Source organism: Neopelma chrysocephalum, unplaced genomic scaffold, assembly GCF_003984885.1.
Source record: "Neopelma chrysocephalum unplaced genomic scaffold, ASM398488v2 Primary Assembly neopelma1_44, whole genome shotgun sequence".
In the NCBI taxonomy this organism is placed as follows: domain Eukaryota; kingdom Metazoa; phylum Chordata; class Aves; order Passeriformes; family Pipridae; genus Neopelma; species Neopelma chrysocephalum.
In genome coordinates, this window is record NW_020897703.1 from 8,039,400 (window position 1) to 8,066,218 (window position 26,819).

General features: G+C 45.6%; 1 protein-coding gene across 4 annotated transcripts in view; it reads left to right on the forward strand.

The window, feature by feature from the left end:
* The first annotated feature begins 3,292 nt into the window (after positions 1-3,292).
* Positions 3,293-26,819, forward strand: part of KLF7 (Kruppel like factor 7) — a 62,135-nt gene continuing 38,608 nt past the window's right edge. For 3 of the 4 annotated variants that reach the window (XR_003533480.1, XM_027678308.1, XM_027678310.1), the window contains exons 1-2: positions 3,293-3,326; positions 3,608-3,856. Coding sequence is in view for 3 of the 4 variants with exons in the window: in XM_027678308.1 (XP_027534109.1) it covers positions 3,677-3,856 (180 nt within the window). In the remaining variant the exon portion in view is untranslated. Of the gene's footprint in view, positions 3,327-3,540; positions 3,857-26,819 lie in introns of those variants that run through there. The other variant, XM_027678309.1, reaches the window with a different exon arrangement.

The following is a 26,819-nucleotide window of genomic DNA, read 5'->3' on the forward strand; positions in this document are numbered from 1 at the left end:
GCAGGTCCAGCCTGCGCTCTTCGCCTGAATTTTTTTGTAGTCCTCTGTGCCCTTGAGCCCAGCTGTGTAGCAGTAGGGAGGTATTGCTCCTCCTCCACATCTGATTGCATTGCTCTCCGTGATGGGTGGTGTGGTTGGGCTGGAACAGGGAATGTGGCTATTTGCCAAGAGTAAGGTCAGTACAGCCTGGGAAACAAGGGAGGTTGGCAGAAATCGCCTTTCATTACCTTTGGGGTAGTACAGGTAGACGCTGCCTCAGGTGCTGGACTAACAGCATTATACCCAGCGTACCACCACATTCAATTTTTGTCTAGGCTTTTCTACTTCTGCCAAGTGACAATCCCATTCTGCTTTCTCAACTGACCTCCAGAGAAGAATATCCAAGACAATAAAAATGCAATGTCTGCCTGGAAACCACCCAGGCAAGCAGCCAGATCTGTAGCCCAGCTCTTCACCTCAAGGCTTGCAGCCAAAATCCTGTCCTCAGACACAATTCCTCCTGAAGCAGCAAGGGAAGCAGACTAGCATCTGCTCATCAGATGTGGCCACCAGTTACAGTGCAACCTGGGCACAGTCTGGTCTTTTTGCTGGTGTAAAGCAGCTGAGCTCCAAAACTGAGGACAACCTTCACCCCGAGGGTGGAAAACTGGCAGTTCCTACAGGACATGCCTTCAGCAGAAAGTTCAGGATAAGATGGACAAGTAGAAAGATTTTAATTGTTTCAAAGGAGAACTACTCAGTAGCAAGCAGAGGTGACTACCACAGCAGAGGGACTCCTGGGCTGCCTGTATACACCAAGCTTTGCAATATACCAAAGCATGAGCAACCCATTGCTAGCACAGGCCAGGCTTCCTCTCATGCCACTGTTAGAGGAGAGCTTGGACATCACACCACTAAACTTTCTACATATTAAAATGGTAGTTATGCTGAACAAGGCCAGAAGTAAAGCAGCAAAATGTTTTTCAGCCACAGGAATTATAGCCTTTGAAGACAAAAATGGAGGTTCAAGTAGCTCGCAGCAAAAACCTTCATTGCTTTTGTCCTCTATTTCCTTGCCTAGGTCAGAAAAGTCTCTGCATATGCATTCGGCCTTGTTCTGACAAGCTGTTAAGGATAAATGCTTATCAAAGGCTTTTTCTGAAACAGGTATTTCTTGTGTAACCCTCTCGGTACGGGAGCTGTGTTATGATACCCAAGTGCTGCCTCCTTCCACATCTGACCACCTTTATCAAGCTCTCTCCTCTCCTGTCTTTAAAAGTTTTCCCTTCCCAAGGTGCCCAGGAAAGGTGTCGCTTTGCCAGATTGAGGCATGCTTGGAATTGGTAACGACGGTCTGCAAGACCTCTTCAGCAGCGCTTGCTGCACTAACCTTCCCTCTCATCTTCCCACTAACACATACATTTACACATTTATGGGTATATTTATGAGAAAGAGTAGTTTATTATTCATATCCAACCTCGCAGCTTCTCTGCTAAGCTAAAGGTCCTGGGGATAGTCCTGTTTGAGACAATCTACGGCTCCCCAGATGAAGGCTGGGAATGGCATCGTTTTCATAAGCAGCTCCCAGGAGACAGCCATCTTCAAGGGAGATGCCCCTGGACTATGCAGACCTGCAGCCTCAGGGTCAACACCCGAGCAAGAGCTCCCACGAGCCATCCCGCTGCTTCTGCAGTGCAATCACACAGAGAATGTTTTTGAAGCGGCGAGACCGTTTATTTGAGAAAACTGCCTATATTCAGCTCTCTCCCTATTACTGCAGTTCTTCAGCAACATCTTCATTTCCCCTTTCTCCTCTACATTTTGACTCCTTAAACTAAAGTGGGGTGCCTACTCTGCTTTATTCTTCTTGACAGCACCTACCATTTGGGATTGAATGCAGCCATTATCCAAGCCTTCTTCAAACATGGTTTTCGAAGTTGTTGACATGGACCCAGTCTTGGAAAAGGTAAATCTGTCTTCATTGCCAAGAAAGAAAACATACCACGAACTAATCAGCACCAATGAGTTCTGCTGCCTCATACCTTCATGTCATTCCGAGAGGGATACCTGGGAAGACGTGTGTGTGTACCAATTTACACCAGCCGAGGCCTGGCCCAGGTATGCTCATCTGGGTGCAGAAGGAAGACAACAGCAAATAGAGACATCTTAGTCACTTACAGCAAGGAAAGTGCGATGCAACTGCTCTACAAGCAGATAGTTTAGCAACCCCTGGCAGCGTCTGCTTGCCCTGACACCCAGTCCAATCTACACTGCCAACAACCCACCACTAAAGGGCACCAGGGGGACGTTCGTCCAGCAGTCTGGTGGCTGGATACAGCCCTGGCAATACAACCCAGGGGACCACACGGGCCTCTGCATTTGAGAGCAACAAAGAGAACATGTTTCTTCTATTACTGGAAACCCCTCCCCACCCCCACCATCTTCAAATGAGCAGTTCTGCAATCCTTTCAAAAGCAGAATTGCAACCGTGCTCAGTGCTAGAGCGATTTTGGGGAAGCTCTGCACCACACTAACCATTTAAGGTCAAACAGCTCATTAGCCAACCCAAACTAGCATTCGGAGAGGGCTCGGCTCACAGCTAAGCCTGATTAAATGTCATGATAGATGCCTTAATAAGCGCAGGAGCATTTCTGGGGATAGCCTGAGCAGCGCTCGGAAGCTGTGCTGCCGTGGTCTCCCCACACGGGCGCAGAGCACGTGCTCCTCACGCCGACGGCTCCTGCTCGGGGTGTATTCCCACGCTTAATCCTTCCAACACCCTAATCAGCTGCGCATCTTTCCCCGGACATCTGCGACTAAGGGAAAGAAAAGTGCTTTTCTCGGTCTGGCCACCCTTAGCCCTGGGAACTAGAGGCTGGGGAGAGGCTGCACACACAGCGCGGGCAGGGCAGCCGGCTTGGCAGGCGTCCCCTGCGCGGCCGCGGCCTGCTCCCCGCTTCCCTCAGGGCCGCGGTTCTCCCGCTGCCGCCCCGGGTGCCGCGGCCGGCGCGCAGGGCCCCCACCCGCCCCTCACCGCTCCGCACTCTGCCACCGCCGCGCGCGCCGCCGCCCCGTTATATAGCGCCCTAAAAATAGCTCGCCGCGCACCGCCTCGCGGGACGCGGGGAGGAGGCGGGCGCCACGCTGCCGGCCAATCACCTCCAGCGCCGGCGTCCGGACCCCGCCCCCCCGCCCCGAGCTGCGCCACCATTGGGCGGCCGTGGCTCCGGGCACGCGGCGGGCCCGCCCCTCCCGCCCCGCCGTTTACCCTACATGGCCACGCGCTGCCGGAGCGGGGCCGCGCGGCTGCGCGCGAGGGGGGGCCGCGCCGGGCTTGCCGGGGGAGGGTGAGAGGGAAGCGGGATTGGGGGGGGGAGGGAGGGAGGGATGTGGGATGTGGTGTCCCGAAAATAAAGAGGGGAGGGGGCGGCGGGGAGGGAGGGCGGTCGCGAGCGCGCATGGCCGCGGCGCGGGGCTGCGCGGAGCGCGGCGGGGACGTGCCCCGGTGCGGCGGCCGCGGGGTGCTCGGTGCGCGCCGGCGCCGCTTGTCCTGCTCGGCCCGGCCCCCGGACCGCGCCGTCCGTCCACGCTCATCCGCTTTCTTTCTCTCTCTCTCTTTTTTTTAAAGTGTGACTGAAACAAAACAAAGGGACGCTGGATTTATCATTGGTTGATTTTCCTCCTCCTTTTTTTTTTTATGATCAAAAAACAACCCCCCACCCGAGCAAACAAACATACACAAAAGCAGAAAGAAAGGGTTTTGCTCAGCAGCAGCATGGATGTCTTGGCTAGTTATAGTATATTCCAGGAACTCCAGCTTGTCCACGACACCGGCTACTTCTCAGCTTTGCCATCCTTGGAGGAAAACTGGCAGCAGGTGAATCATTTAAATTACTCCTGTAAATCTCTTAAGCGCAGACAGTCGATGCACTGAGGCTGCATTTCTGACTTTATTTTATTTTTGTTCTTTAATTCAGGGTTGGGGTTTTTTGGTGGTTCTTTTTATTGTTTTTTTTTCTGCGTGGGTAGACCTTTAAATCTCTGTATTTTTTACCGTGACAAACTGAGCATCCATTCAAATCTGTCTGCCTTCAGCCCTTTCCGAGCACACCCGGCAGTACCTGAGAACCGGTGGCATTCTTTAGGGTTTTGTTTTTATGATGACTATTATTTTTTAATTTTATTTTTGAGCTTAGATTTTTTTGTTCTATTCTCTTAAACAAGCCTGATCGCTTCCAGCCAGTGCTGGCAACTGGCAGCTGGTGGCAATGGAATAGATCATTCTTATTTTCAGGTAATTAGTATATGTCAATAAAAATTGTAGCTTGAGTCAGAGGTGGGGGTGGGCAGGTATGTGAAAGCACTAGCAAAAGCTTTTAGGCTGAATTCTGTAACTAGGAATGCGACTTATTTTTTGTTCCTTTTTTTTTCCTTAGAAGACAGGGAAAAATACACACTTCTTGCTATCTTAAAACAATGATGCCTTAGGCTGGTTCCAGTAAACCAATGTGTTCTGAGGCACTGTAGGATTAATGTGCAGGCAGAATTAGGATAAAAATTGAAACCAAGTATTACAAATGCATTAAAATGATGACTGGTAGCGTGAATAAGTAAGACCAAGGAGAAGAGTAGGTTATAAAGAAGAACTGTATAAAATGCTGTATGAGCCCACTTGATAACTATAAATAGTTATCAGCTGGGATATTGAGGGAAAAGGAAAGACAAGATTCTTATTTATGGCAGAACATTGTAAAATAGTCCTCTTTCTTGATGTGATTTTCTGGCAGAGGTAGTATGCCAGGTGAAATTCTGGAAACTAGTGTCTCTTTAAAAGAAAAAAAAAACACATCTGCTGGTGGGTAGAAATAGTGGAGTGTGGTTGGGATGACATGTGGTGCGATTGCAGCGCACGGACCAGTGGCACTGTCAGTGTGAGAACAACGAGCTACTGGATTTCATCTTGCCAGCATTCACCTGGCTAGCATAAGGGTAGCCTGTGCTAGGGGTCCAGTAACTGACAGTGTGGGAGATTCACTTAATTTTTCCTTAGAAATGTGTGTGGGGAGAAATGTGGACGGCAGAGCTTCAGAGGAGTACTCAGGCTGTAGCATTGTCATCCAGCTGGATCGCGGCTGGATCTTTAAAGGCTTACCCTAGTAAAATTGTTTTGGCTTCATCTTTGTGGGTATGTGCACACAAGCCAGAGGTTTATTGACAGCTACAGCGTGAACACATTCAGGATTTAATTTGCAAAATGACCGATCCAACTTCGCCTTATCCTCCAAGGGGGAAGGGATGCTTTCTGTTATTAATATTCAGTGCGCACATCCATGACGGTCACATCTGCTTTCCTTTTATATTTTTAACGTGCTAGTTAAACTGAAGAGGTTAAGATAATTTAATTAAAAAAAAATTCATATAATTGTTGGTGTTGGATCGGTTGCATATTTAGTTGCATATTAGTAACAGTCCAAACAGCCCAAAGCAAGATAGTCTGTTGACATAGCCAGCATGCTTTAGGCAGTACTGCGAGTGATACTCTGTCTCCTTCTGCCTTCTTTTATGCGTGGAAGAGCAGCAATTTGTTTTATGTAGTACAATATACCAATCCCTCTGTTACTATTGCAGAATTTAAAGTTACACTCCTGGTTAAACCTCACTGATTCTCCATGTATGCTTAAAAAGAGAAGCTGAAAATAATTTGCTACATTTTTCCTTCTTTCCTCTCAAATCCTGCAACCAGCGCCCGATGTTTCATAATGTATCCTGTATTTATGGTTTGTTCCCCTGTTGCTGCGTGTACTCTCCTTGCAAACAACGGAGAGCAAAACTGATGTGTCAGTGGTGGGAGCAGCTGAAGCTGGCTGTGCAGAGACCATGCTGGCACGCGAGCCTGGCAGACCCACTGACACAGAGACCCCAATTTAATTCTTCTGAATCACAAATGTAATCAGGTCTTGGGGATTTATTTATTTAAGGCAAACCATAGCCACTTTGGGACAAGGAATGTGTGTTTTTCTAAAGGTATCCTGTCAGGCTACCGTTGAGACCTTAGGGAAGAGAGCTGACAGGGCAGTGACTGATCCTGTGGGAAGTGTCAGAATTGAGAAACAGCAGCTTTAATTTTGAGAGAAAACACTTGAACAGATCCTGCCTCTGCTCCTATGAAGTGCTCTGGTGCCATACCTGAGCTTCACAGAGGCTCCAGAGCAGAGCTTCTCCCAGCAGCAAAGGAGTGCCCCAGGAGATTACTTCAGTGTCTTAGAAAGGTGGGGGGGTGGAAGGGGGGAGGAAGTAGTTGTGTGGGTTAAGAGGAAGCTTCCTTATCACACGTTGTGAGCTCCAGTTTTGTGATTAGCAGCTACTATGCTTGATGTGCAGAGGTTACTCTGTGCCAGGTCCTGCTTTGAGAAATGGTGCTTACTGTGATACTATAAAAGATGCACTTGCCCCAGTGAAAATCAGAGCATGCCATAGGGTGAAAGTGTTGACACAGTCTTGTCTTCCTTTTCTCCTGACCCTGGACCACAGTCTTGTAGCTGCTGGCTGAGGACTATACAGCTGGGCCAGTTGCTCATATTTCCGATTGTGAAACACCCATCACTCACTGGGCACTGACAGCACAGGCAGGTTGCTAAATGCACAAAGTCAGCTGATCTCTCCCATTTTTCCTTCCCACTGCAAGAGGAATGTGAGCAAGTTTGGTATCTGTGCTTTTTACAATTAGCGTTGGAGTTGAATGAGAACAATTCAGCAATATGTACAAAACAAAAAGATTTTGTGTGTGGAAAGATTGTTCCCTTTTGTGTAGGTTTCTTTTTTGGAAGGAAAAAAATACAAATCAAAAACCCCATAATCCACCCTGGATTGTGCAAGTGGAAATACCTGAAGTGGAAGCTGGAACTGACACCTTGATGCCTTTGACATTATTTTAAGACACATATTGGGAAAGGAGGGCTTGGTTTTTAGGCAGCAAAAGCTTAGCGTCACTATATCGGCTTTGGGTATACTCCTTCAGGCAAAACACTCTTAAAGTAGGAGGATTTTTTCTTGTAGTGGGGAGGTCAGGATCTAATGAGTAATTCATAGCACAACTTTGTCAGGAGAAAGAAGTTTGTTTAGCTTTTCCAGAGGTGTTGAGCCTCTATGGCACTGAGGAGGGATTAAAGGAAGAGGTGGCCTCTGTGCATTGAAAATCAGGCATTCTCTGTATGTCAGCTGGCTGATATCTCAGCATCTGTGTGTTTCTGCCTGGTGCTTCATCCTGGCTCTGACGGAACTGTCCTAGTTGCTCCCTGTCCCTGCGAGCTGACTCTGCAGTTCAGGACCAGGGCAGGGGGAGATTTCAGCACCTGTATGGCTGCTGTGGTGCAGCGGGAGGGCCTCTGGCTGTTGTTTAGGGGTAGCTGTCTGATGTGGCATCCTCGAGATTGGAACCAGACTGCTGGGAGAGACAGCATGAGGCCGAAGAGCGTCTCGTTACTCTGCAGAGGAAGGAAGTGGGTAGGAGGCTGTTTTTGAGAGAGTCGACTCTGAGGAGCGTAGCCTGTGCAGCTGCACGTGGTCCCACTGTGTGCCAGGCTTCAAAGAGAGGGAGAGCAGGGCTGAGAATTCAGAAAGGGTGGACATGGGACTTCAGTCTGTTCTTCCTGCTGGGCCTTCACAATGTCATTTGGGGGGTCATGGAAAGATCAGAGTGCAGAAACCATCATTTTTAAATCAGATATGACTCCTCCTAGGGAAGAGAATTCCTGTTATCCTTCTCTCTAGGCCCCTTGGTGAACTCTGGACCCACCATCCTACTGTGGAGAAGGGTTCTGATCAGGAGACATTTTGGGGCTCTCTTCATATTCTGTGGGGGCCATAGCGTGGCCTCTAGCATGGCAGTTGCCATAATGTCAGAATACGGGAGCACAAAGAGCAGGTAGATGCACAGAGTTGCTGTGTGTGTAGCTGATGCAGCTGTAAAAAACTAGCAGGGCTTAGGTGCCAAATCCTTATTCTAAAGGAGCCATCCCTTCCCACATGGGTCAGCAGGCAGCATGGGACTAATTGGCTGGCAGAAGTGGAAATGGCATTATATTGTTTGCCTGATAACCATTGCCCGATAACATTTCCTCTCGCCTTGGCTGACCCAGCTGCTCTCAGCTGCAGCAAACAATGATCCTTTCAAGAAAGATGCACATTTCCTGTAAAGCATAGAATCGAGTAAGCCTTTGTTTTGCTTTTGACCCTCTCATAGAGTCATCTTTGCCTATGTTTAATCAATTCTTCAACCCTCAGTTTCTCTCCGAAGCGACTGTCAACAGCAATGCTAAGGTCTAGTGGTCTTTGTGGAGCTTACGAGGCTGAGTTTTGACCCATTCTGGCAAAGGGCTTTGAGATTCCTGTGCTGTGTGAGAGCAGAGTATCCTGAGGTGACTAATCTAGCAGAACTGTTACATCTTAATGCTGACTTTTGCTTGGTGTACAGGGTCATTTTCAGGCCTATAGCAAAAATTTCCACTCCTACTGGAAAGGAATAAATCACACTGGAGAACATTCCTGCCTCCACATCGTCTCCATTGTTCTAGTTTAATGGCATAGTTGGCCACTACATAAACTAAACCATCTCTTTTAATATTGCTATTTCATCTTGGTTCCAGTCACAGTGTAACACATTTCTTAAGTGCTTATAGTACATCATACCTCTTGAGAATAACTTTCAGAAAGGGTTGACTTCCAAGAACAGCCACCTGTGTAATGCAGTGTATTTCAGACTCCAAACACTGGTCCATTTATACCTGCAGGCTCTCTGCTTGCTCCATGTGTTGAAAGCTCCTGTCACCTTAGAGAAAGAGATGGACAGAGAGAGGAAAGACAAACTTGAAACTGCTGTGTCTATTGTTACATGATTTCTTAAGTATAGAATCTGTTGTTATAAGTGATTATCTCTTGGCATTATGAAAGCATAGAACCCTGCAATCCAGGTTACACATCTTAAATAGCTGATTATACGTATGACCTATGTCAAGTGATTTTGAAATGGGGTACATACCTTTAAGCAATGCACAGTCATAATGTGGGTACTCAACTGGAAAATATTTTTTCTGACTTGTTTGGGATGCTGAAATCTACCCTCCCTCAAGCCCACACATTTCTATATGTCCTGTTGAATAGACAATGCATAGATTAGAGTAGGCTACATAAAAATCATGGTATATAGCTAGTCTGCAATGCGATACTTCCTTGTGGAAATGGCAGAAGGTTTTCAGTTCCAGGCAGTAATTTCATGCTTAAGCTCTTGAGGGTTGAGGCAAATGGTATGTTTTGGATGTTGTTGTATTTTTTTTGAGGCTTTGTCAAATGACTCCACTGAGAAACATCCAGTGGGTTGTTTCTCCATTCTGCTGTGGGAAACATGTTATAGGGAAGTGAGAAGGAAGCTGCTTCTGTTTGAGTGTAGATGCATATGAACAACCTTGATTGCAATTGTCCTACGAAACAAAGGGGTTTTGCTCACTGGCTGGTGTTCAGGACATTGAGCAATGGGGCAGTAGTACACCTCATCCCCTATCAAGTTTCTCTCATTCTGCAGAGGGAAAGAAAAACTGTAGGCTTTTGATCACCATGCTCAAAACCTGTTAAAAGTTACCCACAGGTTTTGTAATTGGTGGCAGTTTTCTTTTTTGATGCTAAACCTGAATTTTGAGAGTTAATAAAGGTGTTTTCGAGAATGGTGTTGAGTCCCTCTTACTTTCTGTTTCCTTGGACTCTCAAGTGCCTCCTGCCCATTCCCTTTTGTATCTATCCATCTACAACGTCCACCACTTCCAAATTCCCAGCAGCACTCAGGAGCTGGGAGAACCATTTTTTTGGTGTCTTTCACACTCAAGTGGCAGGAATCACCCACCTGAACTGCTGGATTTCTTCTCCCCACAGTCCTTTTTGTAGTATAGGTGCTTCTATCTTGGTCAAAATCAGTCTGGATTTAGTTGAACTGCAGAGTTCAGCTGATTCTGTAGCAAAAAATTAATACAAATCTGCCAGGGAAAGAGCTTTCCCCCAGCATTGCCACTTTGAGTTAAAAATATCATGTTCCTGGTCCCCAAGACACTGAGCTTGTCTTTCAAGTCACAGACCTTCTATTTTTTAATTTGATGTTCTTTGTACTTTCCTTATATCTGAGCCACTGAAATTTGTTTAGTTGTCTTTTATTCTCAAAAATAAAAGTAATGGGATTTCCAACTCTTACTTGATTCCAGCAGCATTAAGAAAATGCCATTATTGGGGCATTTGTAGGGATAGGTGTGTATATCAGAAAAAGTTCACATATTGCTGTGTTCACCAGGCTGTATTTGTCACCCCTGCTCTGGCAGCAGCTGGTGAGGAAGACTGCTTGGCTGTCAGGCTGCTTGTGAGAGCAGGCATCCCATTTCCCTCCTTAGAAGAAAGTGCTTCAGTCTTTATGCTCAAAGATTGTTAGACATCTTGGATTTAATCAGGACTCCAAACCTTTGCTTCTCAGTTCTTCAGTTACAAGATGAGTTGGCAGCTCCTCTGTTCTCATAGGGTTGCTGTGGGGGTTCGTGTTATGGGTTTGTGGCGGGCACAGCGGCTGGGGCAGGAGACGACTGTGCTGGGCCACGGGGAGATGGGAGCCAGCCCCTCTGGAGCTGTGGGCCCAAATCCTGCCACACGAGCTGGCACGTGCTGAAAGTGCAGGACAGCTCCTCTGCAGGCAGCCCTTGGTGGGGTGCAGCATTGCCTCTATGAAAAAATCAAAATAAGGTTCTGAAAGGTAAGCTAAATCCCCCTTCCCAGAGGTCTATGGTGTCTTTGAGACAACCCGTGCATAGCACTGATTTGACCTCTTCTTGAGTTTTTTAAAAGATATTGGAGTTGAGTGTAGGAAGGTCAGGCAGAAGGGCATGGAATTTTTTTTCTTTAAAAGGTTCAATATATCAACTCTGATATTAAGCTGCTCTGATGCTTTTAATCCTTTTAAAGCAGGTACTCATCCACTCCCTGTTCTTGCATATGAAGGATTCTTTCCAATTCAGAGAACTTCCTCTCAGTGCAACTGTTTATTCATTACATGTGTTACTTTTGGAGAACTGTTAAGATGCATGTGGTGTACTGTACAAAATACACTAGTGAGTCTGAGTCATTTATGCACAGACTGCATATTAGTGCTTGCTGAAAGTCCAGCAGCCATACATTTAAGTGTCATCATAGCTTTGAACATGATGCTTACAGGCCATGTCTCATGTGTCCTAATCCTTATTCCCAGCATTGTGGGCCTGAGTGCAAAGCTGGAGTTTAAATCATATGTGGGGGTCAACGGCTAGAGAAGTAGACAGTGACATGGGCAAGCTTGGGAGACAGTGTGATTGATCAGGAAGGATGGGAAGGAGAAGGACACTGGTTTGTGAGAGGCTCTTCTGAGACATTCCAATTAGTGTCTTGATTTACAAATCCTGCCTTTAAACCTGTAGCCTGGCAAGGTCAGTTTTAAAGGGATGCTGACATAGGGTTGATGTTTGACCATGATGGACCTTTGTAAACCAGCATGTTCTGACAGAAAGTGCAATCAGTGGAAATATCTCCATCTTTATAATTCAAAAAGCCCTGGAAGCAGGGTTTCTGTCTTTTGGACAGGATCATCTTGCCCACCTGCTGCCTTTGCAGCTCTGGCACTGCCGCATTCTTATGGTGCAACTGAAGTGACTGAAAATCACAGTGAAAACGAGCATTTGTTTAGATTGTGCAGTGAGGAAAAATGCACATGGCACGACAAGTAAATTAAATTTAAAAAATGCTTTAACTACTAGTGGGCTACTATGGTGTTAGGTGTTTGGTTTTAATCCTGACTCTAGAGTGGGCAAAGTTCACTTCCAAACATAAGGAAAGTTCTTGAGTTTGTAAACATTTGCAATTTCTGCTGACTTGTCTTGCTCTAGCCCAAGAGGGGAACCAGCATTGTGCTGAATTGCTTTGTGCTGATGGGGGTGAAGTAGGGGACTGCCTTTAATCGCCTGCCTTTGTTTTCCGCGAGGGCTGGATGGAAAACAAAGGTTCCAGCGATCAAAGGCCATAGTGAAAAATGTTCGGTGGGTGGAAGAGTAGGAGGGGTGAGAGATGCTCCTGTCTGCTTCCTTTTACACCCAAAAGGGACACTGACCACATCAGAGCACTTAGGTGTGAGACGCAGATTTGAGTGACTGCTTTGCTTGATTGTGTCTGCCCTTTCAGATTACATATTGGGTTTGTGAAATTTCAGTGGATAACGTTTTTACTTCAAAATTAATATATATTCCAATAAAACGCTTCAGACTGGACAAAGAAGTATTCTTTTCTGAGAACGTTTGGTAGAAATCTGTCAACCAGTTGTACTTTCTAGAATTTCCCAAGGGCCTGGCACTGTTTTTGGAGTGAGAGACTTGGTTTGGCTGACATCTTCCGCTCTGTTGTCAATTTTAGCTTTTCGTTTTAAGTCTTGTGCCCTTAACATTGATTCATATTTCCCAGCTATTAGCAATCTGGCTAGTAAAAGGCATCCAGACTCTCTGCATCCTGTGACTCTGTTGCATCTTTTGAGAACTGCAGCCACAACACGACGTGATGCTGTGAGCAATGTCTGGGTACTTCTGATCTCTAACCTGGATGCCTGCTCTCCCTTGCTCTGGAAAAAGCAAGGCATGTTGATACACAAGATGCGTAAGAGCAGTGCGGTCACACGTTTTCCTCGTCTCCTTGCAACTGCTGGTCACCAGTGAGGTGCCGTGCTCGCCCTCCCTTGGCACATCTGGTTTATTGCTGGATCTGAGGTGCCCCGTATCCCGGGGCACAGGGTGGGCTGAGTGGCTCGGGCTTTGTTCTTTTCCTGTGTCTACACGGTGGTTTGAAGGGTGCAGAGCTTGCTGCCTGCTTCGAGCTGGTGAAAAGTACTAAATAATTCCCGTTTGGGGTTTGTTTTTTCTTTTCTTTCTTTTGGCCTCTCCTGTCAGCCTGGAAAATTTATTCTGCTCCGAAGAAAACATTCCACTCATCTGCAACCTACTACAGCTGCTGTTTGAGTAATTAAGTATGGAAAGGAGGAAGGGAGAGGGGAGAAGAAAGATGGGATCTAGTGTTTCATATGGAAAGCATCAGGCCAGAAGTGGCTTTGTTTCTGACACGTGGACAGTAGAGAGGCTGCATTTGCTGCACAATGGAAAATCGGTGCCAGTGAAAAAAACCCCTCCCTCATGAGTGTCTAGATCAGATGGGGATGAAGTTCAGTGTCTCTTGATTTTGTTTTTAAATGTGTCTGCATTTTAAAATAATAAGGGAGAAGCAAAGAACACTGGACTGACTGATTTGGGAATACAGCGAGTTTGGCTAAAATAGCTCTTTTCTGTCTCCACCTGATGCTGCTGTCCCAGTTCATTCTGGTGGTGTCACAATCCTCCCCCAGCTGTTCATAAGCTGTGCCATGAGTGGTTGTGAACATCTGAAGGTTGCTGTACATCAGATTCTTACCAAGATATGTGTTTCTTCTATTTGTTTTTGGGGTTTGATCTTTCAGGATAGTGTAAAATCACGTTAGTAGGCTTTCCTTGAGGAAAGCAGGAGCTTGCTTTTGGTGCTGAGAAAGCTGGTTCTGATGTAAACAGAACCCTCTGAGAGTTAGGGTTTTAAGAAACCTGTGAAAGAGCAGTGGGTGTTGCAGTGAAGTAGGGAGAGTAAGGCAAGTTTCTGTCTGATCAGACTAGAGGAAGGAAGCATTTGGAAGTATCTTGGAAGAAGAGGCAGACTGCTGTAAGTGCTGACATGACCCAGTGAGAGAGCTTGTCAGGTGCTTCTCTTGCAGGTTTGAGAATTTTAGGGTAAGTGGACATCACCTGAAGGAGTTTTCTACTGCAGGAAAACTGTAGACTTCTCTATTGGCACATCCATTAGCTATCCTGTGTTTTTTGAAGTGCAAAGAAAGATTGTTGTATGCAGTGTTTGAAAATGGAAGAACCTGGTTTAACCTGAGGGGTTTTTTTTTAGAGGGAATGAGTCTTTGGTGTTTAATTGTACAGTTAAGGTCAGGGGGAGCTTTCCTATTTCTTACATTGATTACAGGTTGAAACCTTCCAGACACAGGCTGAAATACCTGTCTCCAGTGCCTCCTGGATGAAGATGTTTGCTTGAATCGGTGCTTCAGGATCTGGGCAGATGTTGGGGTTTAAGAAGGTATCATGAGGGCCTTGCTCTGCTTGGTTTGCCTGCCTCCAGGACAGCCTGGTCCCATTGCACCATGCTGTACTTCAGAGCTGGCTGCAAAGCTCATGCTTTCTCTTCAGGCAGCCCTGATTTTCTGTTAACTCAAGATAGTTTTGTGTTTTCTGAAGTGACTCCTTTATTTTATCTATTTTATTTTATTTATTATCTTTCTTGGATGCTGGCAAATAAGTTTCAGGGTATGCAGTTTAAATACTCTTTACTGAGTGTGCCTAGCTTGTGTTGGGCTTTTTGAACTCTGATGGTTTGTTTAAAACATGAATAAACCCCAGTTGTTTGAGGAAGAACAGAAGAATGCCAATGCAGAGTTCTTTGTGGTGTAAAGGACTTGGTAAACAGGTGACTTCCTAGCATTGTTTCTGAGTGCCAAGAAGAATGACAGTAGGTGCACAGAGCCCTACAAAGGCTGCACTGGGATTTCTTTTTCTAACATGAGAAATTAATTTCTTTGAAGAACATATGTGAGGGAGAGCAAGGGAAGCAAGGGGGTGGGTGGGTTCTTACTCCCAAATAGCTCCAGTGCATACGACTCCAAGTGTTGAGTGCCTTTTGAACTGGACATGGAGCGGATGCTCTAGGTCGAAGGCTCCTCCTCACTAGGACTGTCTTGTATGAATTATCTTTGTGCAGTGAGAGCTATACCATATACCATTTGGTCAGTATTTTGTTTGAGCAAGCTGCATCTCTGGGCAGGTTGTGTTGCACTGTGGTACAAGAGGGGAATTTCTGTCTTGAGTCCATTTCTTTAAACGGAAAAGGTCAAGGAGACCTTTGGCATTCAGTTCTGAATGCTGTTTCTCTTTGTAAATGGGAAGAATAGTACCCCCATCACATTGGGGATTTCAGATCAGTCAGTGAGTGCAGATCTGCCACTGGTGATACATGAATTTGCACTGGCCCAGTGTCCACGAAGTCACTTGACACCTTGCAGGAGAATAGTCTGTACAAATCCCAGGTCTTGTCAGGATGTGGAATAAATATCAGGATGTGGGCAGAAAACAGCACACCCATGTTAATGATTTGATTAAAACAATATTGCTGCTCTATGGCTCTTACAAATGTATTTCCACTGGTGTTGGTGGGAGGAGATACTCTCAAGTGCCATAATGAGAAAGTACATTTTTAAAAATGTTGCACCATAGGCCACTAAGTTGTGCTCTAGCTATATTGACTTATTCCTGTTTTATAGTGAGCATGGCCTTAGGCATCCTATAAATACCATTTCTGCCCCTACCTTCAGCTAATAAACAATGGAAACTGTACCAGAAAGAAATTTTCTTTCCAAGAAGGAGTGGGAGGTCCTGAGCTGTCCTCTATAAAGCAGAGGATGTAGCATGATTTGTTTTCATTGGTTTTTCAAATGAAGAAAATGTGGCTGTGGGAGGGAATGAGAAGATGTTTCTAAGAGCTAAATGTAGCCTCCCAAATGCTGTCTGGTGTGGGCTTTGCTTCCCCCAGGACAGTCATACCCATCTGGGAAATGAAGACAGATGAGAGAGGTCTCTTAAAAGTCTTAGTGCATGGATAGAAGGAAGGATCCCATTGTTATTTACCCTCTGACTTTCATATCCAAGAGTGAAAACCAACCTGAAAGTGGTTATAAATGAATGTCTAAAGGAGTCCTTTGTGCACTTCAGTGGGCTGTGTCATCCAGAGGTGAGACTTTAATTATCAGAATAGCCTTTTTTGACGTTAAAATCCACTTGTGTAAATCCTCTTTGAGACCTTTTTGCTCTGTTTTAATGATGTCAAAAAGCTGTAGTGTAAATGTGAGTCATGAAGGGTTCCTGCGTGTGCACGTACGGATGGCCAGACATGTTTCATTTCGAGAATCCCTCACGTGTACTATGTGTCAGGTTGGAAATGTGTGTCAGAGGAGAGACCAGGTTCATGGATGTGGGGCTTCTTCCTGCTCTGACTGGAACCAAAAGCAAGTCCATGTCATGTCATGTCATGTCATGTCATGGGGGCACATTCTGACTGCAGATTGTCCTCTGAGGTTAGAGAAGGGTCAGGGAAGACCTTGTGTTCAGCAAAGGGTTTACCAGCTAATTCTGAAGGCAAATTAGGTTCAAGAGCAGGGTGTACATGATAAAAAGCATTTTTGATCACTACCTTCATCCAGCAGCAATAAACCACATATAAGCAGATTTGGTCCAGAAAAAAACCAGCCTGGAGATTGGCACTGTTAGATCATAAAATACTTCTGCCCAGATGCCATTTCTTAATGTATGCCTCAGTGGTGCTTTCCAGTCTCATTTGAAATCCACCTAGCATGAGGCCCTGCTTTCCTTGGAAGCCTGTGCTAAAACCCATTTTAGGGCAGGGATATCTAGCAGGCTCTTCTCTTTGCTACCTGAGTCTCTTTGCTACCTGAGTCTGATTCCTCCCCCTCCCATGTTCTCTCTCTTCTCTGTGAGTCTGTTGCTTTGTTTGGATTCACCCTGCTCATAGCTGCACAAAGCTTTCCCCCATCTTCATCTGTATTAACTCTCTCAAGAATTTTTTATCTAAATGTGGAATGAGACCCCTGCTCATTGACTAGAGATTACAACTGACTGCAGAACAGATGTGATAAATAGTAATAAAGGTGCATGTCCCTTTCAGTTTTGTCATACTTTCCATCTCTGTGTTCCTTCCAGTTTTCCTGTATATCAGATGCTAAGAATGTGTCCTCGAAGCTATATTGGTTTCTGTGTCTTATCTGTTCTAGGTCTTTTTTCAGCCTTACTGGATCTCTGCTTTGTGTTAGGTGTGCACGTTGTGTTGCTGTTTCTTCCATAAATGCTTTAATTTGTGTTTTTCCAAATTCAGTCTCAAGGATTTATTTCTTGCTGCTGTGTGGTTTTCTTTAGAAACTGGCTCTTTCTGCTGGCATCACAGAAAAGTGTAGCATTTCCTCCTTAAGGCCTTTTCCCTGTTTTTCTTCACAATCAAAGCTTTTTATCAGTTTCTTTAGTTTTCCAATTTGTTTTTATTAAGCATGTTTTTATAGCAAGGGCTGTGATCCATCACAGTAAAGGGAAACAAAAAAATTGATGCCAAATTTGTGTTTGTTTGTTTAATGAAACAGACTTAAAATGGGATGAAGTCAAATTGGTGTTGATGACTTGACTTGATGGTAGCTGGTTCTAAGTGCTGGCTTTTGACAGTGAGTCATGGAAGATCTCAGCATTTTAAAGAGCCTAAAAGCACAAATATAACCGTGGGGTGGCATTAGTATTGGGAAAAGCTGTTAGGGTTGCTGTGCGTTGTTGACCTTTGTTTGCGAGAAAGTATCTACGTGCTGGTTAGTTAGTTAAAGACCACTGGTTTTGTGGTTAATGGATGTGAGGTGGGTGTTTACACTGGATCATAGTTAGAGGATAAAAACCCCTTGAATTTCAGTGCCCACCCAGCACACCTCTGCCCTTCTCTTCACAGCATCACAGAATGGGTGAGGTTGGATGGGACCATAGTGGGTCATATGGTCCAACCCCTCTGCTCAAGCAGAGTCATCCCAGAGCACATGGCACAGGATTGTGTCCAGACGGTTCTTGCGTATCTCCAGTGAGGGAGACTCTGCAACCTCGAGCTCCTTCAGCCTTTCCTTGTAAGAGAGATGCTCCAGTCCCTCAGTCATCTTAGTTGCCCTCTGCTGGACCTACTCTAGAAACTCCATGTCCCTTTTGTACTGAGGAGCCAGAACTGGACACAGCACCCCAAATGTGGCCTCACTAGGGCTGAGTAGAGGGGCAGGATCACCTCCCTTGACCTGCTGGCAATGCTCTTCCTAATGCATCCCAGGATACCATTGTCCTTGGCCACAAAGACACACTGCTGGCTCATGGACAGCTTGTCCACCAGGACCCCCAGGTCCTTCTCTGGAGAGCTGCTTTCCAGCAGCTCAGCCTGTGCTGGTGCCTGGGGTTATTCCTCCCCAGGGGCAGGACCCTGCATTTGCCTTTATTGAACTTCAGACGGTTCTTCTGTGCCCATCTCTCCACCCTATTGAGGTCCTGCTGAAGGGCTGCACAGCTCTTCAGCAAAGGGAGCTGCTCCAGTGTGGGCAGGGAGCAGATCTGCCCAAAACGCTGCATGGTCTGTGGTGGGGTCCCACCGCTGTCCCTCTAGAGGGTCCCCCCCTTTGCCACCACCCACTGGGGTGGGTGGCTGTGATGGCCTTGAGCAATGTGGCTCCCTGCACCCTGGCACTGCTGCATTAAAGGACGATTTGTCAAATCCACCAGTGTAAGGCAGAGGAGCCTGCCTGAGCCAGGGAATGGATGGAGGGGGGACACCGAACACGTTAGCTGCCTTGGACTGTGAGGCGCTCTCCAGTTCACTTGTTGGGACACCCCAGGCTCTGGATCTTCCTTCTGTGTTTGTCCACTGTGCTGCTTTTACCATCTCTGCTCCTTTGAGTCAGCTTGGGCTGCTTGCATGGCAAATAACTATTTTCCTGTTGTTTCAGAAGATGGGTGCAGGAGGAAAGCTGCTTGCCCTGTACAGGTCTGCTGGAGTTACAACAAAACAGTGGGGCCTCATCAGATGGCAATGAGGCACAGAGCTGGCTGCAGGCAGCGGGGCTCTGCTGGTTCTCGCTTGGTTCTGCCTCTGTGAAGACTTCTCACAGAAACTGTCATCTTTCTCCCCCTTATTCAGCAAGCTCTTAAGCTGTGGTTATCTGTGAGGGATTTTGTGTGGAACATGAGGACTCTACAGAAACAGGTTCTAAACCATGTGTCGTTGCTAATGATTCTACAGACCAGCATGTAAAAAGCCAAATGTTTTAATAGAAATTAAGGAGTGAAAACAAAGAAAGGACCTGCTACAATGAGGCACCACGTGGCACCATTCTTATGACTCGATCGTATGATTGCACTGATCTACATCCTGGGTGTATTTTTCCACCTAATGACTTCCTGGAAGAGTTGAACATGCAGAAAATTCACTGTCCATCCAGATGCTAATCAGAACAAAAGTTTAAGTTCAGAAATAAAATATGAATTGAGAAAACTGTGGGAAAGCAGTACCCTCTCTGCCTAACTCTCACTTTTGTACAAGGGTCTGCGCTGGCAAATTTGAGCAGTCTGGAGCAGCAAAAATGCTCAGCGGTACCCCGATAAGTCAGAGAACCTGACACCTACAGTCTTGGAAGCAAAACTTGCAGGTTGCCTTTTTGAAGCTCAAATTTTCCAGGAGCAATGACAGAGCTGTTTCAGCAGAGAAAAATACATACCCTTTCATCCAAGACCCAGAGGTTTAGAGCGTTCACATATCTGTTTGATTTGATGGTTGGGCTTTGAACAGATGAGATGCTTCACAGCCATTGCTCTCAGAAAGCGGGGAAGCTGTAGCATGCCCATTTTACAGGCTGGGAAACTGGGACACCCAAGTGCTCAGTTGTTGGAGAAAGGAAGTGGAGCAGAGCTTGAAAAGGATAGCAGCTTCCTGATCTCCATTTTAATTAAATTATTTCTGCAATTGTCTTCTCTGGCAGTTTAACTCGTGGAATGTGGTCTAGCAGAGGAATTTTTGGCTGCAGACTTGACAGGAATATTTTTCTGGGCCAGATCCTTGCTCAGTGTAAATTAAGATGACTCCACTAGCTATGTTATGGCGCTAGCTACTTACACCTCCCTCTGAGAATCTGGCCCTGGTGTGCAGACAGTGGGCAGTGTCATATAATTTGTTCTTTTTAATTTTAGTTTGTCTAGACACTTCTGCAGCACCCCTTTCTGGGAGGATTTTGTGCCAGCAGCTCTGAAGCACCACACTTCTCTGGTGAGAAACACTTAACAGACACAGCGTGGAAGTGGCCTGGGTGTGCTCAAACTCAGCAATTTTCACCTCCCTGGCACAGATTTGGATTTGATAGTCTTGGTGGGTTTTGGTGAAGAGGTGGCAGAGGGAATGAATGGTAGGATTTCTTCCTGGTGGGGAGAGTGAGTCTGTTGTTTTCCCTGTTTTTGATAATGTGTTGTCCCAGATGAGTGCTGGAGAAAGATGGTGGTGCTGATGCAGCATTTCTGTGGTGGGTTTTTGTTTTCCAACAATGCATGACGCCTCTCTTTGTGGATAAGAAAGTCTTTCTATGTTTTCTCACATGCCAAGTCACCTGGCATAGGGGTGGTACTTCTCTAGCCTTCTGCAAACTTGTCATGAGACACACACAGGATCTAGTTTTTACAAAATCCTCAGATTTGCTGGCTGTGGTTAAAGCAGGTGATTAGCTAGGACTGTTTTTCTTCCCCTTCTGTTCTCTTGCCAATTTCTGAGTTACTCACCAGGATTGTCTGTAAAAACACAGAAAGGCCATGGCTCTGGATGGGGCTCAGGAGGGGCAGCTATATATATGTATGTGTGTGTGTGTGTGTATATACACACACACACACACACACACACACACACATACACACCCCTTTTTGCTACCATTATTTCTGCTTGAATTCAAAGACATTAACTCAATCCCTAATTCTCGTAATCATTGTTCAAAATTTGCTAATCATGAAATCCTGCCTTTTGTTTTTAACCACCTACATTTATGTGTCTGTACCCAGTCCCCAAAAGGAAGGTTACTTGGGCCTGCAGAAAAAAAAGCCTGAAGATAGGGATTCTAAAGTAGTTAAAACAAAAATTTCTTTTTGAGAAAACCATAAAGCACATACTATTTCTGGGATTCCACCTGAGCTTGATCAATACTAATGAAGCAGAGCTCTCCCAAAAAAGCAGCTTCCATGAAAATGGGTAAGAGATTCTTTGTGCAGTCTTAATGATTCTGAGAGAGACTTTTCCCCTGTGAATTGCTGTAGGAGTTAGCACCCCTTCCCCCACGCTTAGCAGAGGCAAGAACATATGACTGTCCTCATGTCAGGCAGCACAGTGTTAATAATGCTGCTGTATTGATCAAATTGGGCTGCTTTGTCACCAGGGACATCTGGGAGGATTTATTCTGACTCCTAAGGCTGTGCCTCCTAAAGTGCATTTTCCGGGCCTTTCACTAGGCAAAGGGTGTGCTATGCTTTTTGTCTAAGCCTGCAGGAGTGACGCTTTCAAAAGATTTCATGGTGCCTCACCATCCGCTCCCCCTATCGCTTCTTCTCACAGGGCTCCCACCTCACTCCCGCTCAGAGCTGGATGTAGCTCAAGTTCAAAATTGCATTGTGGCGAGATCCAGTTGTTTGCCCTTGGAGAGCGCCTGGAGGAGCAGCCACTGGTTGCTGGAATGTGGATAAACACAGGGTAACGGGAACAGGAGAGGCTTCCTCTTTGCTTAGAAAGTGAGCAAAACATCAGTTAGAAAGCAGCACAGAAGGAAAAACATGTGAAGGGTGGTTTTATTTCTCCCCCCGCCCCCTCAGCTGATATTCATGACCTTGTTACAAAGATCAGCCTGCTTCAGAGACTGCACGTGGTCATTTTTAAGTGTAGGGAGAAACTGAATGTGGTTTTTATTTTTTCATCTGATAAATTGCCAGTTGCAGGATTTACTTACAGAACACTCTGAGTAGTCTGAGAAGAACACGATCACCTTGATATTATATTTATGAGTAAAAATTGTATGAGGCAAAGAAAGCTCTTAGCTCACATGTAGAGAAGACTTTCATTGCAGTTTTTGCTTCCAGGAATGCATCATTACTTGTGGCAGGGAAGGGACACATTAACAGGCTTGACAGGAGAACTGAAGTGCCTGGGGGCACTCAGGGGCTTGAAGGTGCAATTTGATATCATGCTTCTTTGGCAGGTGTCAGAAGCTTGGTGCTGAGTAGTGATGGGACATCTGCAGAGCAGGAAAGGGTTAGAGACACTTGAAGTGGAGGAAACCCCCAGAAGCTTGCTCTCGTGACGGTAGGAGCACCTCCAAGGCGCTCTGAGCAGAGCTCATGTTCAGAAGTGCTGTGATGTATTCTACAGGGACTCAGAGTGACAACCAAGTCACAAGTCATGCCTGGAAAATTGTCCTGAATGCATAGAGTGCCAGCAGTTCTGCCTATAGCCAAAGAAGCACAGTTTGTGTGTGCTTCTTTTTTTCTTTTTCTGAGTCCCAGTTCCTGGACTGAGGCATCTGAAGCAGATCTCTCCAGCAGCCCTGGCCACAAAGCATTTTGGCTCTCACTTGAGCTTTGATATCATGCAACCACTTGAGAAGCACAACTGCTTGGGAAGCTAACCACTTGGGAAGCAGAGCTGACTGGAGGTGAAGCAGCAGAGTGCTCCCAGGAATGTTCCCTGTGAAACAGAGGCTCAACCTGTGGTCTCTGGAGCGGCTCCTCCTCTCTACCTTTGTATGTTTATAGAAAGCCTACTTTTGTGTGTTTGTAACCAAAATAAAATTGCAGCTCCCCAAAGCTGTAATTTGTACTTGGGGAAACACCATGTTTGTGTTTGCTATTGCAGGGATTGTATCAGAGCATGGTGACAGAGGCTGAAGCGTTTGGAATGACAGTAGCTGGCTACAAACTCCACTTTGAGGTCTACTAAAAACAGCTTTAGTTAAACAGTATTGATGATAAGCAAAATGCCGGGAATGATTGGTTACACCATGAGATACAGGACCCCTACCCCCCCGCAATGGGAGAGGCTGTCCTTCCTCAGTTCCCACTCATCCCCTTCCCACAAACCATGCCAAGAGAACCTGGCCACAGTCTTTCAAGCCGTGGCATTGGAGACTTCAATCACATCTCAGAAAGACAATAGAGGGAAGAAGTGGTATAAAGCCAAACCACAAAGGCAGGCTTATCTTGGGAGATGCTCTATGGGCTTAAGTAGAGTGGAAAAGAGAAATTGGGGGAAATAGGATTCTTAAGGTAAACTAACTACATTTTTTAAATGTCGGAGTTGGAAATATGCCAGATAACATGTCCACTGCTGGGCTTATAATGACTACAATATGTTTCCTCTTTTGCTTGTTGGTAAGTGGGTTTTGTTTGTTTCCTTTCTGGAGAGTGGTGAGGGACCAAGTTCCCTGCAGTGCATGTTTGGTAGTGAGCTGGATCTCTCTATGGTGGTTTAATGGATAAGTCTGTAGTGCTGTGACCATGACATCTTCCAATTCCTGGCATCATCATTTGAGCCGTCTCCTCTCAGGGAAAGACACAATGTTGAGTTTCATTCGGTTTGCTCAAGGAGGATACTTAGGGATGGGGCTGGAAAGCATGGAAAACCTGTCAGCAGTGTGGGTGCAGGCAGAAGGGATGCCAAGAGCCTTGCCAGTGGAGAGATGCCTTCATAGGGTATCACCTCTGCAAGGTAGCGGTCGGTGAGTGTTGTGCTCAGTGATGTACCTGGAATTAATTTGGGAACTTCCCCATTAGTTTTAGGGGAAAAGTGCCAACATAAACTTGTGGCAGGGTCTGGTGTTTTCCACAGTATTCTCCAATACATTTCCAAGAATATTTTGCCAGGAGAAACAGAAGGTTTAAGAGAGAGCATGAAAAGGGACAGTGACTTGCCTTGACTGTGAGGCTCCTGCCCGAGTAAAGAGTGTTGCTGAGAAGATGCAGTGTGAAGAAACAAGGGAAGGAAAGAGTGCTTGTAGGGGAAGGAAGGCTGAAAATTAGAGCCTCTCTGAGGTCCTAGAGTCAGACAGGTTTCTGAGAAAGGCTTACACAGGTCCTTTTCCATTCTTCACCTCCTTCAGGAAGTGTAGAGCTTCTTCTGACCTCTTTCTGCTGATGCTTCATCACAGCTCCCAACCTCTGCTTTTCAGCAGCCTACTTAGAGTAACAAAGTACCACCCTTTGGGCCTTTCTTCATTGTAGTCTCTGTGGACTTGGGAGTCGGCTGGTACCCCTACCGGGCTTTCGTATGAAGGCATGTCATGGTGGCTTATCGTATATTAACAAAAGACAGGCTTGTGCACAGAAACATCTTGAATTAACCATGGTGGTTTCTCGGATGCTGGGAAGTTGTCGTATCTTCCAGGAATGCCAAGACACTGCATTCCTTCTAGGCTGTTTTCTGGCTTCATTGCTATTAATAACTTTGTCCTGAAATAGCACTTTCATACTGCAGCATATTAAAATCATAACAACTGGGTGGATGTCCACAGCCAACAGACTGAAGAGAGTGAGCCAGTGTGAGAGCCGTGGTTGTGTAAATTGGCTCACAGAGGTGTGCTGACTCTGAGCAACTGGGATCTGACCTGCTGAGTTTTCTCAAGTCAATAAGTGGCAGGGCTTTCCATGGGATGTCCTGGCTTCATGTGCCATGCTGCAACCAGTAGCTGTACAGACTGCCTGGAAGCTGCACTTACAGGAGGCTGATCTCATGATCCTTTCATGAGGGGCGAGCAGTGCCTCGTCCACTTCTGAGAGTGCACCTTGAGTTGCTAATGATATCCACAAAAGGCCGTGCCCGGTCTCCTTTTTTTTTTTTAAATCTAATGCATTTGGGGGATACAGGTCTCCTCAGATGCCTGTGGGCAGCTGCCTGGGTTGCTCCTAAATGGTTGGGCCGGTACGGGCAGGCTTTTTACCAACATGCTCTTGCAAATTGCTGTTGAAGAGGACCATGCTGCTTTTATCAGAGTCTGTAACAGCCTGAATGCACTGCCTGTGAGATTTTGAGGCTGATCAAAATCTCTGGTGGCTAGAGTTCTGGAACAAGAGCCTTGACAGAGCAGTGTAGAAAAGACAAGCAGTTAAAAACACTCTTGACTGTAGGGGAGCATCCTTTGGACGGTGCCTGGCTTTAAAGTGAGACACACATTTACCTGCAGTGGGACATTCAAGCATGAAGGCTGTTGCTTCTGTGCACAGATGATGAAAACTCTGGCCTAGAAGTGGCAGAAACGAGTTTGTGAATACCCCATACAGACTACTCAAAATTAAAAAAAAAAAAAAGAAAGAGGGAGAGAAAAGAAACAAATCCAAGTATCAGGATGTCTGAAGTTGGTGTTGTTTTTAAATTCTTCCTATTTTTCCATTTGGGTCACACTGTTCCTAATAAAGCAGACGATATTTGTAATATAAAATAACCATCTCCAGCCATCAAAAAACATGTAGAATTCTGCTTAGTGTAAGCCACAGAGTTAGATGGGGCTAATCAAGAGCAGAATTTCTTGGAGTTTGAGTGTTGGCAAGGTCCTCAGCTGATGTAAACAGGAACCATGAAATAAGGGCTGCTCTGTGCTGATTTACCCCAACTGAGAATCCGGTTGTGCTTCCCATTGCTTTGTTTCTAGTCTGTTTTTTTTCTCTGTGCAACGGTGAAACTCAAGTCTGTTGTCTTCTCTTTTCCTTGCCCAGATTGGCATATTTATCACAGTAGCACATGCATCTTCTTGCTCTTGTACGATAACAAATTGCCCAAATGATTAAAAAAAAAAATCAAAGAAAAAAGCAGCAAATGGCTTTTTGTAAACGTGCTTGGACAGTTGCTGTGCTCCCAATAAAGTTTAAACTTTAGCCAAACAGCCCGCCGCTCCCCACATGGCTGGAGGCAGGCTTTGGTCCTATATGTTTATTATCATTTAGAAATTGTATAAATGCTCTTTTATTCTTTTTTGTTCTGCCCTTTTTCTACAACGCATTCCCCTCCTTCCTCCTGCTTCCTGTTTCCCAGACAGGTCCCCACCTCTTCCTCCCCACAGCCAAAAATAATACAAAAGGGAACATACAAAAGGTTTTTTGAGCCCTGACATGTGATAATGAATGGGCGTCATGTACAGGGTAGATACAGTAGTCCCAGCACAAAAATGTTGATCACACAAAGTCAATTTGAGGAATTGCACATTGTTGGGTTAGGAATTCAGTGTTATGCATCCTCTTGTTTAATATATTTTTAGGTCAGAGCAGACGAGATGACTCACAAGCCAGGACTCTTACGAAATGTACCGTATATTGAGTGTATTGATCACATCTCCAGGTTTGATTTCATAAGCTAATTGTGACGAATTGTGCTTATGAATATGCTGTTGCCTGAGAGTGCGCAAACACAATTGGTGTATACGTTTGTGTCAGCTGTTGAGTAGGAAATGTTAAGCTATCTCTGGTTGTTAATAAAACATCTCTAAAGCGTACATTTTTTCATTCATGAACCTAACCAGAGTAATTACAAGGAATCCAATTCTGCTGTGTAACCCCACTGCAATACTTTCTAAGGATGAATCTTAATTGAGGATTGAGACCTAAAATATTGCTCTGCTTTGTACATTCCACAGCCGTCAGCATTTGCTCTTGCATATCCATTTCCTGTGAGAAGTTTACCACACTCTGGGGCATGCTTTGAACCTGATCCTTTGATTTCAGTGGGAGCTAGGGCTGGCAATTCAAGGAGCTAATTGTACCTTTTTACTATTTATAATGCTAAATTAAAGCTGCCTCCGAACTGGACAACAACAGGTTAAATACATGCTTGATGAAGTTTGGAGAAAAGTTTGTAGTGAGGGCCACTAGCCAGCTTACTCAAAGCCGCCCAAGGTAGTTAAATAAATAAATGCTCTCTTCAGAAACATTTTGAAACACTCTTACTTTATATATAATTTTTCAAGTGATCATTGTATGGCTACTTGCTGTAGCATGGCAGCATGCAGAGCATGTGATGGTGTACTAGCACACATGGCTTTTATCATATTTTGATACTAGCGCTATGAACTGCCTGCACTT